At 31.5% G+C, this 18,741-nt stretch overlaps 1 protein-coding gene across 1 annotated transcript; it reads left to right on the top strand.

Moving 5' to 3' along the window:
• The first annotated feature begins 1,948 nt into the window (after positions 1-1,948).
• On the top strand, positions 1,949-4,551 carry LOC139513769 (aquaporin-11-like). The gene is made up of 3 exons (XM_071302562.1): positions 1,949-2,082; positions 2,436-3,082; positions 4,196-4,551. Exons 2-3 carry the CDS (start codon positions 2,446-2,448, stop codon positions 4,450-4,452), a joined length of 894 nt encoding a protein of 297 aa, XP_071158663.1. The 5' UTR covers positions 1,949-2,082; positions 2,436-2,445; the 3' UTR covers positions 4,453-4,551.
• Positions 4,552-18,741: the final 14,190 nt, after the last annotated feature.

Genomic DNA, 18,741 nt, shown 5'->3' with positions numbered 1-18,741 from the left:
TATATATCACCAAAACAGACTAAACAGTAAAAGTAATGTTCATGAAGACAAATAAAAGAATACTATAACATGTTATGCAGATGATAAACAACTTTACTTCCCAGAATCGATACTTAAAGATTCTCGTGTATCATAGGAAGATTTATCAACAAGGTCTTTGTACCTTCCGATGAATTTTTTTTAGAAAAAGGACAAGACGTTCTTTTGACATACCCCTGTTTCATCAACGAACTGCTCAGACAATGGGGACGTTTTTGCAAAGTCTAAGTAGGAGCTGCAAACTCTTGAATACAGAATAAGTTGGAAAATGTATATCTCATATGCAGGTGAAGTTGGTAAGGTGAGGGAAATTGATAATTTCAACATTAAAATCGTCTCGTTTGTCAGATTCTGATGCTGAGATGACCATGTATGTCAAATTCGAAGTATAAGTCCAAAATGAGGTAAAGGAATCCATGTATGTTGTTTCTTAACTTTCTAGTTCTTGGGGGTATATAAATGGACCCCAATCAGAGAAGTTTGGATTGTTAATGGAAAAAACAGCATCAATATTTCTGAATGTGAAATTAAATGACCTGGCTTCTTTGTTCTCCTTATTTTTGACAAGTGTCTGAAGGAACTCCGATTTATATGAAAATAAAATGAGGCACACAGTTTGTTCCCATAGGAATGCCGACAATTTGGTGAAATTATCTACCTCCGAATTCAACAATTATGTTGTCAACAGAGACCTAGATTGAGCTTTCGTTTTTCAGTTAAGATCATTTGGATAGTGTTATAGAGACTTGCATTGAGGTGTCATTTCAACAAATAATAGAAATTGAAAAGTGGTAAAGTGACTACAACTTAGGTATCATTTCGTCAGAGAATATAACTTTGATAGGGGAACACAGACCTAGATTAAGGTGATTATTCGACCAAATCTAATAATTTGAGTTGAATTGCAGAGACCTTTTCATTTAAAATAATAAGATGATATACCAGTAATTTGAATAGTGATAAAGATACATGCATTGATATTGCATTGCACCAGATAATATAATTTTGAAAGTGATATAGAACCTTAAGGTGTCACTTTACCAGATAACATAATTTGGATAGTTGAGCAGAGACTTATATTACAGTGTCGTTTTACTGGATCTATAATTTGAGTTCAGTTGCAGACCAAGATTGCGTTGTAATTTTCCTACAAATATGAGCACCCTGAAATTTGCTATAGGACTTGCATTGCAAACATTATTTTTTGTTATATTTTCGTCAGCTTTCTGTTAATGTGAGAGTATCATTACCGGTAGTTAGAAATAGCTCACATATCTAATTGTTGTGGCTGTTATAAAGATCCCAGCTGAAGTCATTTTGTGAGAAAAGATGATTTGAGTTGTGTTATGAGACCAGGGGGAACTCCTAATATCAAATATTTTATAAAAAGGTGTAAGTTTCCCGGACTGCGGTGTCATTTTGTCAGATTAGATGAGACGGTTGGTTGTACAGAGACCATGACTTTGGTAATATTCTATCTGATAAGTTAATGTGAATGTTGGTAAAGATACCTCTATTGATGAAGGTGTCACACAGTCAGAAATAATTTTGTGATAGTATTGGGGTAGATTTATTTACTGACTTAATCTCATTTCATATTAAAGATGACCACAAGGAAAGAAATTATTTGAAAATTATCACACAATCCATTTCAGGAAAGAAGGAAACTGTACCTGGAACAGCCAAAAAGGTAATATGAGTTTCAGGACATTTCACATGAAGTGGGACATGTAACAAATAAAGATGAAACCTTTTTTAAAGTAATTAAAACTATTCCACAGCCAATGATTAAAATTATGATATAACATAATCGAAGAAAACCCAATATCAATTTTAATCAAATATACAAATACATGTATTAATCATAAATAAACATCCGTGACGACAGTCAGTTCATGCGTAACAAACTATGTAAACTCAAGGATTTGTGTCGAAGATAAAAGTGATAGATTATGAGATGATAGTAAGGTCAAAATTTGGGACAATGCAATGTTGTGTTCCCAGGGAGAAGGAACATGTACATATAGTTGACGTTTACTAGAGGTAGGTTAATTCTTTTAAAGACATTGAATATAATGTTTTTAGTTGTTTAAAGTTAATATTTATTATATCTGCTGTAAAATAAATTGCATATAGTACTGCTTTTCTTCAGAGTTGTGTAATGTCTAAATCGAACGACCTATCTATTCAAATTTTAACTGAGATAGAATAATGTGCTTTACACTGAAGTTGAACTTTTGAAGGTTCCTTCTACAAGAGATATATTCATACATGCTTCAGTTTTGCAGTTTATTACTTTCTTTATCCATCTCTATAACTTGACTATTTATTAAAAAGAAAATGTAAATATATATGTTTAATTGCATTTAGATCACTATAAATCTTTGATATTTTAGAAATATTACAATGAGTTGGCGGGAACTATGGACAGTACTAATTGGGCTGGACCCTCCTTCTCAATATTTCCCTCCAGCAGTGGCATCAATTATTTTGTTTATTATCATTTTCTCAGTCTGTTTCTGCATGCATCGATTATCAGAAAGTTTTCCACCGACAATAAAAATGCTTACTCAAGATTTCTTTAAAACTTTGGCATTTTGTACCTATCCATTTGGTCTGATGATTTTACGGAAATACCATGGGGATATTGGCTACGCTCTTTGCAGCATACCCCTGAACACTGCTACAGTATTAATTCTATCATCGGGCGAAGGCTCGCCCGTCGGTAATTGGTTACTGTTTGTGAAGGGATCTCAGTCACTACAACAATGTACTATTAGAATAATTACCCAGATTGGGGCTGGAATAACAGCTTTTAGAATTGGTAAAACATTAATGAAGTTAGATTTACATCCATCATTTGAGGAGAATCTTAGTCAAACAGAATGTATTGCTGCGCTGAATGTTGCAGTTACAACGGGATTTATTATTGAACTTTTCGGAACAACTTGGGATGTATGGTTTCATTCACAAAACTTTTCAGACAATCTTGTGTTGGATAAGCTCTTGAAATTTTGTAATTCGTCTTTTACCTTTTGCTTAGGTATGTATGGTGTGCTTTTTTACGTTTGCATTCAAACTTATATAGAGTGATGACATATATACTCCAATCAGACATCAAGGTAACAACACACAACATTGAAAAAAGACATATAGATTTGTCACAATAGACTAAAAGATAAACCTTCAAAACTAAATATTGAATTTATGTTACATACCCTTTTAATAAGTGACGTATATTTGATAAAACTGTTCATTTCAAGAAAGTTTAACTTGGTTTCTTTTCAAACCATTCTAGAACAACTAAAACATGGTAAAAGACTATGTAATCATAATGTTACTGATGAAAACACCTGCGATAGTTTACATATACATGATCTATATCTTGGTGCCATTAAATGAAAATATACAAACATGAAAGCAGGCTTCAAATTGATATAGATAAAGACTAGTAAAAGAGCAGGATACCTTTTTTGGAATATTACAATCATTCGTTGTGAATGTTTTCAGACGCAATAACTCACCAGCTGAATGTTAATATTCATTTTCAGACTAGGAATCATGTCCTAGTTGATAAGAAGAAATGGGTTAACACATACATTCGTGAGAAAAATGTTGATTTTACGTATACTTTAAAATATATATATTTTCTGGAAGCATACACAGCTGCTTTTCCATAGGTACTATTTCTGTACTAAAAATCTGTAGTAGTGGAGATCTACTTTTAATATTCAGTACTATTTTGTTACTCTAAAATTATTGTAGTATATAGGTACCGGTATCTTACAGTACTTTATTTGTACTTGAAATTTAGGAACTACAGATTTGTTGTTACTTTCGTTACATTTTCAGCATTTTGAAAGTTTTTCTTTTTTAAATCTCTTAAAGTTATGATTTTCAAACATGGAATATTGTGATCACTGTTCGTATTATTTCTGTACCAAAATAATTAGTACAAATCAAGTACTGTAAAATACAAGTACCTAAATATTAAAGTAAAGAAATAGTACTAAATATTAAAAGTAAAGTTCCAGTACTACACATTTTTAGTACAGAAATAGTACCTATGAAAAAGTAGCTGTGAACATTTAGTTCTTTAATCACTCTTTGTCAATTTATCATTAAGATTTATTAATGTATTTCCCTTTCATTACAGGTAGTTATCCTACTGGCATGTTCAGGGATCCAGCTAAAGCGATTGGCTTAACATTTGGGTGTAAAGGAATAAGTCCAAGTCAACATATATTAGTATATTTCTTAGCTCCGCTAATTGGAAGTTATCTAGCATACAGGTTCATGTTACACAGTACTGCTATAAAAGGAAATACGATTAAACCAGGGAAAAACTTTATTGATAAAAAAGTAGTTAAAAAGAAGAAGTATGGAGCATATTCTATTAAGAAAACTGAATAATTAAATAATAGCATTTAGCTTACGAGTCATGGTTTTATTCTACAATGATCTCCCTTTGTACAAACAGACTTGACAGTGCAATAAAATGATATAGTTAAATATGGGTGTTGTCAAAAATTATTTGTTTCTAGCTTTTTTTTTTTAGATTTGCCTTTTATCCCTAAGATATATTTTCATGTATTTGGTTTTGATGTTATATTTGTTATTCTCATAGGATTTTTTTCTAATGCTTAGTCCGTTTCTGAGTGTGTGACATTTTAATGTTGTGTCGTTGTTCTTCTCTTATATTTAATGCGTTTCCCTCAGTTTTAGTTTGCTACCCAGATATTGGTTTTTTGTCCATGGATTTATGAGTTTTGAACAGCGGTATACTGCTGTTGCCTTTATTTAGCGATGTCGGGTGTTGGATCACAGAAATTGAATTCACAAATTTTATTCTAGACACCCTTATTATCATTCCAACATACTTTGGATGGAATTGGCTCATTTGTTCCGGAAATCGTTAAAAAGGTTTACGTAGGACACACAATTTAGTCAGGAATTATCGTTTAAGACTATGACCATTAAAGAGTCATCCAAGTGTTTAAGTTGTTTTGTATTTTTGTAGATCTTGTATTTTAGACTATGTTTTCAGTTTACAGTTCTTCCTTTCTTTTATACTTTTCAAGATAATAGGTAAAAACCCTTAAATCATTTAAAAGGCATAATTCCCGTGTAAACCAACTGTGCTCTTCTTCTTGTCGACCTTTTCCTTTATTCATTTGAAGCTTACCTCATACATGAGCTTCTTATCAAAAATAAAATGTAGCTAACATTATCATTTTACATTTCTTTCCGCTGTATTGCTAACTAATTAAAAATTCTGTGACTATTTTGAGCGCCTCTATCCCATCAAACGTTTGAAATAAAGGATGCAACAGGAAAAATTAAGGTGCCTCATAGGTCGACATGCTAATAAATTGACAATGTTGGTCGATTGAGACTAAAACTTTGCGACGATAGAAATACATTCAGCTTCCCAAATGTGAACTTTCCATTTCTATGTAGCAACATTTCAGCAGCGTCTGCATGTATCTACCAGTTGATACGATATTCCAGGGCTTGCATTTCATATTATGATTTCCTAAACGCCATCATGAGATGATTGACCGTTATGATATATCTGGTTCACAGATGATGATGTCCCAATTGTTGTAACCACAATTGTGTCCTCTTATCCTTCGAATATGACGTATCAAATAAGAATTATAACCAGGTTTGTACTTACATAAGCAACACGACGGGTACCGGTGTCATATATCAAACACCATCTTATTATCCTTAATCTCCCCTGTATTAGTAGGGTTAGTATTGCTCAGTGTTAAGTTTTTTTGTGTTATATCACCCCTGTATTAGTAGGGTTAGTATTGCTTAGTGTTAAGTTTTCTGTGTTATATCACCCCTGTATTAGTAGGGTTAGTATTGCTTAGTGTTAAGTTTTCTGTGTTATATCACCCCTGTATTAGTAGGGTTAGTATTGCTTAGTGTTAAGTTTTCTGTGTTTTTATACTGTTGTTTCTCTTTTGGTCTTTTTTTGTTTTTTTTTCCATTTCGTTGTTAATTTATTTTCAACTTATTAGTTTGAATGTCCATTTGCATTCTTTCGTCTCTCGTTTTTAAACAATAACTTCTTTTAAAACAAATCATCTGATAATTTTGATAAAACTCGGAAATAGGTTTGCCTGAAACTCCTATCGATGTCTGCCCTTGGCAATGTAGTTGTTTCTCCATTGATTTCATGCGATGTCTTGTTATGTTATGTTCTGTTAATTTACTGGTCATATGACGTTAAAATTATTGAAAGCAATAAGACCTGTCAACCACAAATGACCTTAGAAGGATTGGTACACCTTTTTGAAATTTTGGTTTTCAATTATATTGTTACTAGGTACTTTTGCCTTCCAAATTTATTTTTATATTGGAGTGCCACCAAATAATCTTGTGTTGACAACACGTACTTTTGGTTAATTTCGCATTAATTTATTCTGGTAAATTATTGATTTATATAACTGTATATACATTTACTTTCAAATGATTCAATGATTTTTAGAACGTTATAGTTGCACAGAACTGGCGTAAATCAGTGCTAAACAATTTCCAAATTATCCTTCTATAAAATATAATTTCTCTAAAATAAATTCATTCACGTCTTTATGTATATTACTTTTACTGTTAAGTCTGGGATTTTTTAATACCCATCCGTCGGGCATCTGCACCTATACATCCCGTCATTATGTTATTGTGCTATGGTAAAACTAGGTATTCTTGTCTTTCATTTTTGCTAATGTGCTAGCAAGTGTCTATATATATATATGCCTATTTGTGTTTCTTTCTGCTTTAATTGTGATTAAGATTATAGCACAGCTTTGCCCTTATTTTTGACATTTTTACCTAATGTGTACGTGATTTTTGTTCACACATTGTTATTTATAGAATGAAAGTTTATCTGACTGTCATACAAGTGAGAGGTTTAGCTAGAAATAAAACCAGGTTGAATCCACCATTTTCTACATAAGAAAATGTTTTGTACAACAGTTGTTGTCCATTCGTTTGATGTGTTTAAAGCTTTGATTTTGTCATTTGATAACGTTTAGAATATTCCATGGAATTCGTTTTTTTCCTTTGTTCCTATAAATAATGTCATCATAGAAACCAGGATTGAAATTTTATATTTGTAAACAATGGAAGAGCGTTTTAATGATGTGTTTCACTTGCTAAGTGATTTTTACTAGATTCAAATTTGGTATTTCTAATGATCTTTGATTTACACGTTTCCTATTCCATTTAATTAATTATATTTTGTTTTCACTTTGCTTCACGCATTTCATAATTGTAAAAAGTAAAAACACAAAAATACTGAACTCCGAGGAAAATTCAAAAAGGAAAATCAAAAATCAAAAGGCAAAATCAAAAGTCCAAACACATCAAACGAATGGATAACAACTGTCATATTCCTGACTTGGTACAGGCATTTTCTAACGTAGAAAATGGTGGATTGAACCTGGTTTTATAGCTAGCTAAACCTCTCACTTGTATGACAGTGTAAACTGTGACAAATGAACAAAGACACTCGGACAAGTTAACCAAGCATCTAACCGACAACTTACAGTCTCCACGATAGGAAAGTTTTATCCAACAAATCTAGATTACCCTTATGTTGGTTGAACTGTTTCTGGAACTGTTTGAAAATAAACTCATCATAAAAAACAGGACTAAATTTTGTATATACACCAGACGCGCGTTTCGTCTACAAAAGACTCATGATTGACGCTCGAAAATAAAAACAAGTTAAAAAGGCCAAATAAAGTACGAAGTTGAAGAGCATTGAGGACAAAAATTCCTAAACGTTTTGCCAAATTCAGCTAAGGTAATCTTATGCCTGAGGTAGAAAAGCCTTAGTATTTCAAAAATTCAATATTTTGTAAACAGTTAATTTATAAATGTAACCATATCAATGATAATACATGTCAGCAAAAAAGTGCTAACTACTGGGATGGTGATACCCTGGGGGAAATAAATCTCCACCATGAATATATATAAATAAGAATTTTGGCATTATTGCCAATGATTCAACTTACCATCAGATAGCAAATGAAAAATATACTACATAGTAAGCTATAAAAGACCCCGAAATGTCAGATGTAAAACAATTTAAACGAGAAAACTAACAACCTTCTTAGATCCATTAATAAAATTATCGCCGTATTAATCAGGGTTTTATTATTTAATTAAAATAGATACAACATACTTAACGCATATAAATACACAATTTAAACAGCAACACATTTTTTCTAGACGGAGCGAAAGATAGCATACTCAATACAATATAGGTCATATAAATGAATCCAGTCGTAGCTATTCGTTTCTTACAGTGCAAATAATGCTGAATTTGTGTTTCTTGTAACTTATTGGAATAGTTCTTCTTCTTTATGTAAATTTCAAAGTTATCAATGCACCATAGAAACATCCAATTAAAGAAAAAAGTCAGCATAATGCAAATACATTATTCACAGTTTATATACGCTTACATCAGCTACGATCTGAAATTTCTTGTAATCTCTGCAGAATAAAAGTAGATCCAAGATTATCGTTGGAACACTTTCATAAATAGTCGTTGGCGTCTTTTTTGAAAGAAGAAAATGTTTAAACGTAAGTATTTTGAATATCTATTAAGCTAAGTTTATTAAGATGTTATTTACAACAAAGCATTAGAATAAAGATCAAGGTTTAACATTAAAAACAACAATAAAGTGCAATAAAAACAAGAGAAAACTGTTAAATTAGTATAACTTCACGACCGAAAGACTTTTCCTACAATTATTGTAAACACAATTACTAATTATGTCATCTGGATTCCGTTTTCGATGTGATTTAATATCAATGTGTAACAATTTAAGTGCATCCTATATTAGACTTTGCTATGATATTGATTACATTTGCCTCATCCAATGACAAAAGGCAGTCCGTTTGTTGTAGTAATAGCACTATACAGTATTATTAAGAAGACATCATTTCTCAAGTGTGAACAAAAGCATTAACGCTTGAAATCTTGTACTTTTCTCATAATGTCATGAGTTTATTACCCCAATACAATACTAACGTATAATTTTATTTTGTTTCAGATGTTTTCTATTATCAAATTTGAATGTTTTCCCGACCCATTTTCAGAATACTTACAACTAAATCCATTTTTTTTAAAGATTTTATTCTTATGTATCTCAACCAATTGTAAACAGTGTTTAAACATATACATTTTTTGATAATTGTTTTAAAAAACAAATGTACTTTTTTTTATTACCCATTCTTATTTCGGGGCACGGATTTATATGGCTATTTTTATCTATTCATATTTCTATTTTATGTTTTCCTTAAATGCATGCGTTGGAATCCCGCTAACATGTTTAACCCCGCTAAATTATGTATGTATGTGCCTGTCCCAAGTCAGGAGCCTGTAAAAAGTAAATCACAAAAATACTGAACTCAGAGGAAAATCAATTCGGAAAGTCCATAATCACATGCAATTCAGTGGTTGTCGTTTGTTTATGTGTTACATATTTGTGTTTCGTTCTTTTTTTTTTATATATATAGATAAGGCCGTTAGTTTTCGCGTTTGAATTGTTTTACATTGTCATTTCGGGGCCTTTTATAGCTGACAATGCGGTATGGGCTTGGCTCATTGTTGAAGGCCGTATAGTGACATATAGTTGTTAATTTCTGTGTCATTTTGGTCTCTTGTGGAGAGTTGTCTCATTGGAAATCATACCACATCTTCTTTTTTATAGTTGTTTTTGATATTTTTGCATTATGCCAATCATATGTCGACTAACCGTTTAAAGGCGCATGACAGCCTACAATATTTCTATAAACTTTAACAGTACCAATCTACCAGATACTAGTTTGAATATAAAACAGGTAGAGACTTGAGTCTTCATTCACTATCGACATGTTTTCTTCGCAGATTTTGAATAGCAGAATATGTGTCTTATCCGTAATTTTTTATAAATATTAGCATGTCAAAATGTTTTATTGTGATGTTTATTTGTATATTTCCCTGTTCTGAATGTTATTTGTACTGTAGTCATGTCATGTAATGTTGTCATTAATGTTAAATTTAACATTGCCATTAAAGCGAGAGGTTTTACTAGACGCAAAACCAGGTTTAACCCACCTTTTTTTCTTACAATGTCCTATACCAAGTCAGGAAAATGGCAGGTGTTCCCTTATAGTTCGTTTCTTCTTTGTGTTGCATTGTTGTTTTGGTTTTTTGTTGCACTTTAGTGTTTCTGTTGTTTCGTTGTTTTCCTCTTATAGTTGATGTGTTTACCTAAGTTTTAGTTTGTAACCCGGATTTGTTTTCTCTCAATCTATTTATGACTTTCGAACAGCGGAATACTACTGTTGCCTGTATTTACCTTTTGTTTTCTAGGAATATGACAGTTCTTATAAAAAAGAAGATGTGGTATGATTGCCAATGAGACAACTATCCACAAAAGACCAAAATGACACATACATTAACAACTATAGGTAATCGTACGGCCTTTAATAATGAGCAAAGTCCATCCCGCATAGTCAGCTATAAAAGACCCCGATAAGACAATGTAAAACATTTCAAACGAGAAAACTTGTCCATTCGTTTTTGATGCGTTTTGTTATTTGAATTTGCCATGTGATTATGGACTTTCCGAATTGATTTCCTTCCAAGTTCAGTATTTTTGTGATTTTACTTTTTCCTGATTGTGATATTTTGATTTGAATAGTCGTATTTATTGCGGATTATTTTAAAATTCAAAACAGGAAATAAATGCCCTGTCCCCATCTGGTCCCGCTCCGTTCGAAGTTCATAAAATTCCCTCAGGTTTTGTTAGGTACCGTAGTTTGTCTTTTAATTGATACTACTAGGTTTGAGCATCGCCAAACTACTGTTTCCTGAATTGTAACTCATAGTAGTTTCAACAATAAAGAAGCACGTTGTTACTTTACACTCTACAAATAACATACAAACCTATCTCTTATATAAAAGGAGAATGTTTGAAATTAAACTCATCATAGATACCAGTATTTAATTTTGTATTTACGCCAGATGCGCGTTTCGTCTACAAAAGACTCATCAGCGAAGCACTAATCCAAAAAAAGTTAAAAAGACCAAATAAAGTACGAAGTTAAAGAGCATTTCGAACCAAAATTCCTAAATTTCCTGAGTTTTCTAAATCTACCATATACCATTCTTCAAAAATTTATGATAAACAAGTATATTACACTAGCGATTACACTCTTGTTTAACTATTAAACAAATTTTAAATAACAGAACTACCGAGACCTGAGGAAAATTCTAAACGGAAAGTAGAATTACTGTATCAGTTCTGCCCATATTAAAGCTTTAGTATAGGTACCCTCGTAATGTGTAAGGAAACAACAATATCTTACCATGTCTCTTAGAGAGTACAACGTTAGTTCTTCTATAAAATATTTAATTCATATGTTCACAGATTGTTTTGGATATAATTGTACGTTGTTTTATTGGTAGTTTGGTGTTTCCGAAACAAATGTCCGTGTATAACTTTGTAAGGAACATTCAACCCCAATAGGTGAAAGCCAGGAAAACACATATACTTGAATATGTAATGAATTATATTACCACATAGGACCAAAACGGATGAACAAACCCAAATCTGATGGTATTACCTAATTTACAAGCACATTATTTTTTCATTCAACAATTTTTTACATTATTTTTGAAATTTCTAGAAATTCCCCAAAGTTTAGGCAAAGTAAAAAAAGATTGAATTGTTTTTGTTGTCCCAAACAACAACAAAGGAATATATTATCACTTTTTATCAATTTTTTTCTTTCTGTTGTAAAAATAAGTTGAAATTATTTCTTTTATGTTATATTTGCCCGGTAATTATATTTTCAAAATAATTCACTTAACAAGCGAAACTTTTATTGACAGTGAAGTAGCGGTGAACTGTTCTGTATTCGTGATAGACGTAATTATGACTTTCATTACAGGAAAACTACTTTCAGGAGTAGTCAGAACAGCATGATAAACACTTCCGTTAGACAAACCTATTTACTAGCTGTTTATACAAGAGTCCATTCAGTTCACAAGTTTAAAGCACTTACCATCTAATTGATAGGGAGGATTGGTAAATAATAGGTGATGTATTATTACAAATAGAGTAAAGAAATAGACATATGGAGAGAGAGAGAGAGAGAGAGAGAGAGAGAGAGAGAGAGAGAGTTATAAATAAACTTTGTATTAGGCATAACTTTTCAACATTCCGTGTCTTTAGTGCTTTTCAGTTCGTTCGTACTTAGCTTGAGCGTCACTGGTTGTAGACTAAACGCGTGTCTTGCGTATCAATATAATAGCCGAGTATTTATCGGGAGATATTTGATACTAATGTTTGCAATTTAGTCTTCTTCAAACTTTATTTTCATAAGTGGTAATTAACTGTAAGGGTTGAAGAACAAGTTTACTATTCGACAGAGGTGACTCATTAAAACGGTGCTTAATTACGTATTATTACCTACATTCATCTAAATAAACGTAGACGTTTGTCTCCCAAATTTTTTCTCTCAATATCTTTGTCTTATTTTTGTTTTAATTTCAATCTATGAACTTTGTAATTTTCTTCACAAATAACACTCCAAGCCATACATTAATATACATATTAATTCGGGTTACATATTCTAATAATGTTCCTTAATAATTTATGAACAAATATCATCATTATTTAACAATCACTGGTGAGTGAAACGGTTATTTTGAACATTATAGAATATGATATGTCTAAAATGGATGTCAATTTAAGATACTTTTCCGATTATTTCTATAATAAAAGAAGCAGAGCAATAACTAGCTATCAAAGGTACCAGGCTTATAATGTACTTAGTGTTGTCACACATTTGGTAACAATTTGTACACCGATGATAGAGAATTTCATACATTCCTCATTAAACACAAAATTTTTGTTTTCGTTCCAATTAAAATCAATCTATGTAGGCTAAATATGTCCTTCAATGTCAAACTGTCCTTATCATTATAACATAGAAATACGGTTTGGTTGCCAATCAGACATTAATCAATTATACATAAAAGAACGAGAATGTTATCAAATTCAATTCTAAAGAAATCTAATAACAAATGAAATATAATTTCTATTTTTGTCCGGTGACGTTTTTATATAGCTATTAATTCAATTCTGTATAAATGTATTGCTCCTTTGAACAAACCATTAGAGGTTATCAATTTAATATTGCAGTGAGATCGGCTCTTACTTTAATTTTGTTTTAAATAGTTTTACACATATATTAAACACATAATTACACATATGATCCCACGTGCTGTCCATACTTTCATTTTAACAATTCTCTACGTTGAGTAGACGTGTCTCAGATTGCTGATGACGTCTTTACACTTAATCCTTTGTCTGCCATATACACATAAATATAAAAAGATGAGGTAAAATTTCCATTGGTACGTCTATCACTAGAGATTACAGGACAAATATATGACACTATAGCAATATTATAAAACAATAACAACGGAAAGCTTTAAAAGTCTCCAAAATGTATAACAAGTATTCAAAAGAAAATTACAACGGCATGATTTATACCTAATACAACCAATGGTATATTTGTTTTCTTTCATGGTTAAGGTGTAAGTCAGTGGCTTTTTATTTTGCAATTTTTTCCCTTTTTTATATCCGGGACTTTTATAGTCTTCGTGAAATGTCGAACAGACCTGATATTGTACCTGGCTCAATATCATTAATGCGCATCAAAGTGAGATTGTCAATAAATATATTTTTACAAAAAGAATATCTGCAGTGATATTGGACATTTAGCTGTTTTAGCAAGTGACTGTGCTCATCATGATTGTTTCAAAATCAGATGTTCGAAAGTCATAAATCGATTGAGAGTAACCAAATCCGAGTTACAAGCTAAAACAAAGGTTATCATGTATAAGAGTGAAACAACGAAACCACAGAAACACTAAAGTGCAACAAAAGACTAAACGACAATGAAACACACACAGAAGTGTACTATAGGTTAACAACTGCTATTTTCTCTACTTGGTATAGGACATGTTAAGAAACAAAATGGTGGGTTCAAAGTACTAATTTTTGGCACAAAGTGTGTTGAGTGAAAATACGTCTTGCTTTATACACAAATGGTTTTCTTTGTGCGTAAAACATTGCAGAAATGTTCATTTTGTTTCGAACCAAAATAGTTTACTACATATGGGAAAAAACCACAGCTTGGTCATGGGCCACTAAACATTTCCAAGTTTTAGATAAAGACAGAGGAATTGAAGAAAAAATTAAAATAAAAAAAATACTGAACTCCGAGGAAAATTCAAAACAGAAAGTCCCTTTTCAAATGGCAAAATCAAAAGCTCAAACACATCAAACGAATGTAAACATCAATGCCTTCCTAAAATGAATAGCTCATATCGACCTTTATCCTTATATAAATATAAAGGTAAAATATGCATTTTTCAAACAAAATCATGAACAGTTTTGTATGATTACTTAACATTAATGAATGGGACATCCACACAGATAATGAAACATTTGGGACTGTAATTAAAAAAATAGTTTAATAAAAGTACCACTCGAATATCGTAAAAGATCTATGAGGAATTTGAGACCCAAGTATTTTAAACTTTAAAAGATTCTCCGTTGAGAATAAGAGACTTACTCAATCATAGTGTATGTTGGAACATTATTTACTATGCAGGTGATATATCTTGTGGCTTTGTGACATAAATCGATGTAAGACTTGTAGGTTATTTTACCATATGAAGAATCTCCAAATCAATAGATTTGACTATATATGAGAAAAAACATATTGCAATATTTAGCAAATGAATGATTTAAAAGAAACTACCAAAACAAAGTGAAAGATAGTATAGTCTATTTTCAACTGTTCAAACGACTTCGTCCTTCAATTTATTCTTGATTGATTCCAAAGACTTATTGATAAAAGTTAAGATTACATGAAATAACTGCCCCGTAATACTAAGTAACTGAAATTTTGTTATTTCTGCAGTTCTTATTTACAGTTTTACAGTCTTAAACTCTTCTTAAAGCTTTTATTTTGCTCTGTACCTGTATTCTTTAGATTTAACTACGTTTTGCAAAGCCACACTTCGAAGGTTGTTGTATGATGTTTTCCGAAATAACAGCAGTGAAGTGTACAAAGATGGAGACTAAAGATACCAACAGAATATAACAAACCACTTTGTCCTTTTGCCGTTTTCATTTATTGTCATGGCGTTCGACTAAAGAGTTTGACGTCCCATTCGTATTTGTCATCTCTCATTTAAGGATAATTTTGGACAACCCATCAAAAACACATTGGTTGTAAGAGAAATTTTAGTTGGGTATTTATCACATGAAGTTGTGATGTTTATATATGCAGTTTAAGAGCTTTGAATTTGCTTCCATTTGCTATCTTTTTATTTGTTTGTATCTTTGTTTTGATATGTTTTGCAGATATATATAGATATTTTGTATCTAAGTAATGTTCCTGTATTTTTTTCTTGTAAGTATAGATTATAACATGCCTTTTTCCATATTGGCCCTGGTATCATCCCGAGACTCCCATATCGGCATCGAGGCTTTAGCCGAGGGCCGATATGGGTCGAGGGATGATACCCGGGCCAATATGGAAAAGACATGTTATAATCTTTTTATCACATATTTAAGTTCTGCAGAAAAGAGAAAAAAGTTCAATTATAACAATTTAATGATACATAAAAGGTAAAATCTTAAACAATTTATTATAAACGTGTCGTTCAGGATGCAATGACGTCACGTCATTAGGTACAGGGCACAATATGGATATCTCTTTTTTGCCCCGGGCAATTTTGAGGTTATTACATATGCAAAACCTAAGGTATTCATAACAAATATGTGATAACTCTCTTTATTCTCTTGATCATGATAAAAGTTGTGGGGATTCGCTGGAAGTTAATGATACTTTTCCTAGTAAAGATCATTGTGCATTTTGTAGTTAGAAAAAATACAGTTGCATTCAGTTGAGTTTGTTCGATTGTGTTATAATTTTTGAGAAGAATAACATAATTTAGAGATATTTTATTTGAATGTTTTATTCAAATCATGCCATAACTTTCACACTATATCCTGGCCGGATATACCTTCGGAAGCTGGCAGTCAACCACCAGTATAACCAGCGGGATATATAAATGAATGTGATAACAACACTTTACAAATGTCATGTGTCCGCAGCACTTTATTCGATTACCCTCATCAGGAACACATTTGAAAGTTGTTGCTGTATAAGAACCGAAATATTATTGAGTCTAAAAACCTAGTTCAACAAGCTCTTGTTTTGGGCCAAAAAAGTACATACTCATATTTCTTACTCCAAAAACTTTTCAATCATAGATATTCATTATATAAATTCAACAAACAGCAACATCAACACCAAATGTATGTCATAGCAGGGCTGCATTTACATATGTTCACAATATGATTGGTTGATTCAGTGGTGTGACGTCCTTTGCCATGTTATATAACTTCCTTCGACTGATGTTTTATAACTTGTAATAATATTTGTCGAGTTTGATATTTTAAAGCTTGTCTAACTATGTTGCTGGACTATGATTATGAGACTTACAATATAATTTGACCAAATCGAATTATTAGTATTATATCTTTTCTTACTTCATGTCCAAAGTAAAAAGTTATTAAAGGCCAGGCTTTTAATTTGATACGCCAGACGCGCGTTTCGTTTACACAAGACTTATCAGTGGCGCTCAGATCAAAATAATCAGGAGCCAAAACAGGTATGAAGTTGAAAAGGATACTTTTTATTCTTTAATATCCTTTCTATTTTATAAAATTTGATAATAGCATGTTCTGTGTCTGTTGTTCCATTGAAGCAACAAACTTTGTACGAGATTCAAACATCAGGAATCTACGGTCACCTTATTCGATTTATCACCAGAAAATTTTCAATTCATACTGACCTCTTTAAGTCCAATCTAATTATAATTTGCAATACTATTTGTCTGGCTTGATAGTTTAGAGATTGCCTATTATGTGGCTGGACTAATGGTTTGGAGCCTTGCTATATTATGTGACTAACGTTAAGATTTTATTGCTTTTTAAACTTCGAATCATGTTTCGTTGAAGTCAAAAGTGTCGTTTAATTCATAATTGTCGTTTATATAATACTAGTTTAACCATATGCTGATTCTATATTTATTTTGTTTTGTTCAATTTTAACAACAATTTTTATCATTCAGGAGAACAGTTTTCAATCATAATGACTTCCTTTTGTCAGTAGGTTAGGCAGTTTTTAGTGTAATTATTTCATTATATTGTATTATAAGGCATTGACATGCCATTTTTTCTCTAAATTACAGTTCATAACGCCAATTTAAATGGAAAGGTAAAACGATTAAAACATCATCCATTTTAAGTTGACATCTTCTCCAATTACAAAACGTGGCGCTATCAGTCATACCACTTTAATTAAGAAAGACTCTTTTATCTTATCAAACATGTCAAATCCTGCAAAACATGGACGTAAGATCAATTGTTAAGATCCTCCTTTCTCGATTTTACAGTTAGCAGGATAGCTTTAAATATAATTTCCGATTTTACCAATCTTTCAAAGTGATACGTCATCAAAGATAATTTTAAATATTGTGTAAGTAATAACTGTCCTCTAAAAATAGAATATTTAATTTGTTTTTCATTTAGTTGAATCTCCTGCATTTTAGATTGGTTCGCTACACATATTCATCTGAGCAATTATTGTTTCTGCTAGGAAACGATTCGTCGATTTAATGTTGCATCTTATGACCAAAATGGTAAAAAAGAGGCGAAAGATACCGGAGACACATATAAACTCTAAGTTTAGAATAGATTGACAACGCCGTGGTTAAAAAGGAAAAAGTTAAACTGACAAACAATTGTACTCAAAGCAAAACATAGAAACATTTAGACTCAGCATCAACAACTGGGGATAATCTCAAGTACTAAGGAATGGTAAGCAGATACGGCTTTACATGTGGCACCCGTCGTTTTGCATAAGCAAGTTCAAACCCGGTAATAAGTATAATTCCATAGGCAACAATCGTGGGAAAAGAACGGTTTTAGTTACGGCATTAGAAACATATTCATTACCATCTGTGAAATGGATATTTTAGACCGGTCAAACAACTCGATGAGATAATTGCAACTTGACCAATAGGAACTCTTTATGTAATTAATTTGTTTTGGGAGGAGGGTTTGTCAAGTACAGTTTACTAATATAAATGTAATTGTAGTTTAAATAAATTATTATATATATGAAGAATTTTATTCAATTGCCATAGCAACAATGTAGCTGAATCTGCAAACAAAATTATTGGTATTTAATTTTTTTTCGTAAGGAAAACTACATCAATGTTTCCATTTTGCCTTACAATGTTAAACAATGATATTTACGTAAATGTTTTTCGGCTTTGTAAATTTACTTTCGTCAGAGTTCAATATTTTTGATATTTTACTTAAAATAAAATTCAAATTTCCTCATGAAGAAATGAAAATTTGTTTACCAGTATGATATAATTGGACATTTGATAACAGGTTTATCGATTTTGTTACAAACTTTAGTTCGAGGTTTTCTAATTCTGATATTTACCGCCATAAGCCTGGAAATGTCATGGCGGGTCACATATTTGAAGAGAATCAATTTTAGACACAAAGTCACAGAAGAATGCTACTT

This window comes from Mytilus edulis, chromosome 2 (genome assembly GCF_963676685.1).
Source record: "Mytilus edulis chromosome 2, xbMytEdul2.2, whole genome shotgun sequence".
NCBI classification, from domain to species: Eukaryota; Metazoa; Mollusca; class Bivalvia; order Mytilida; family Mytilidae; genus Mytilus; species Mytilus edulis.
This window is presented reverse-complemented; position numbering and strand designations above follow the sequence as displayed.

Bases quoted from the DNA above. Each gene is read 5' to 3' on its own strand.
- LOC139513769 (XM_071302562.1), top strand. From the start codon at position 2,446: ATGAGTTGGCGGGAACTATGGACAGTACTAATTGGGCTGGACCCTCCT. The intron at 3,083-4,195 runs GTATGTATGGTG...CTTTCATTACAG, and splicing joins GTCTTTTACCTTTTGCTTAG to GTAGTTATCCTACTGGCATG.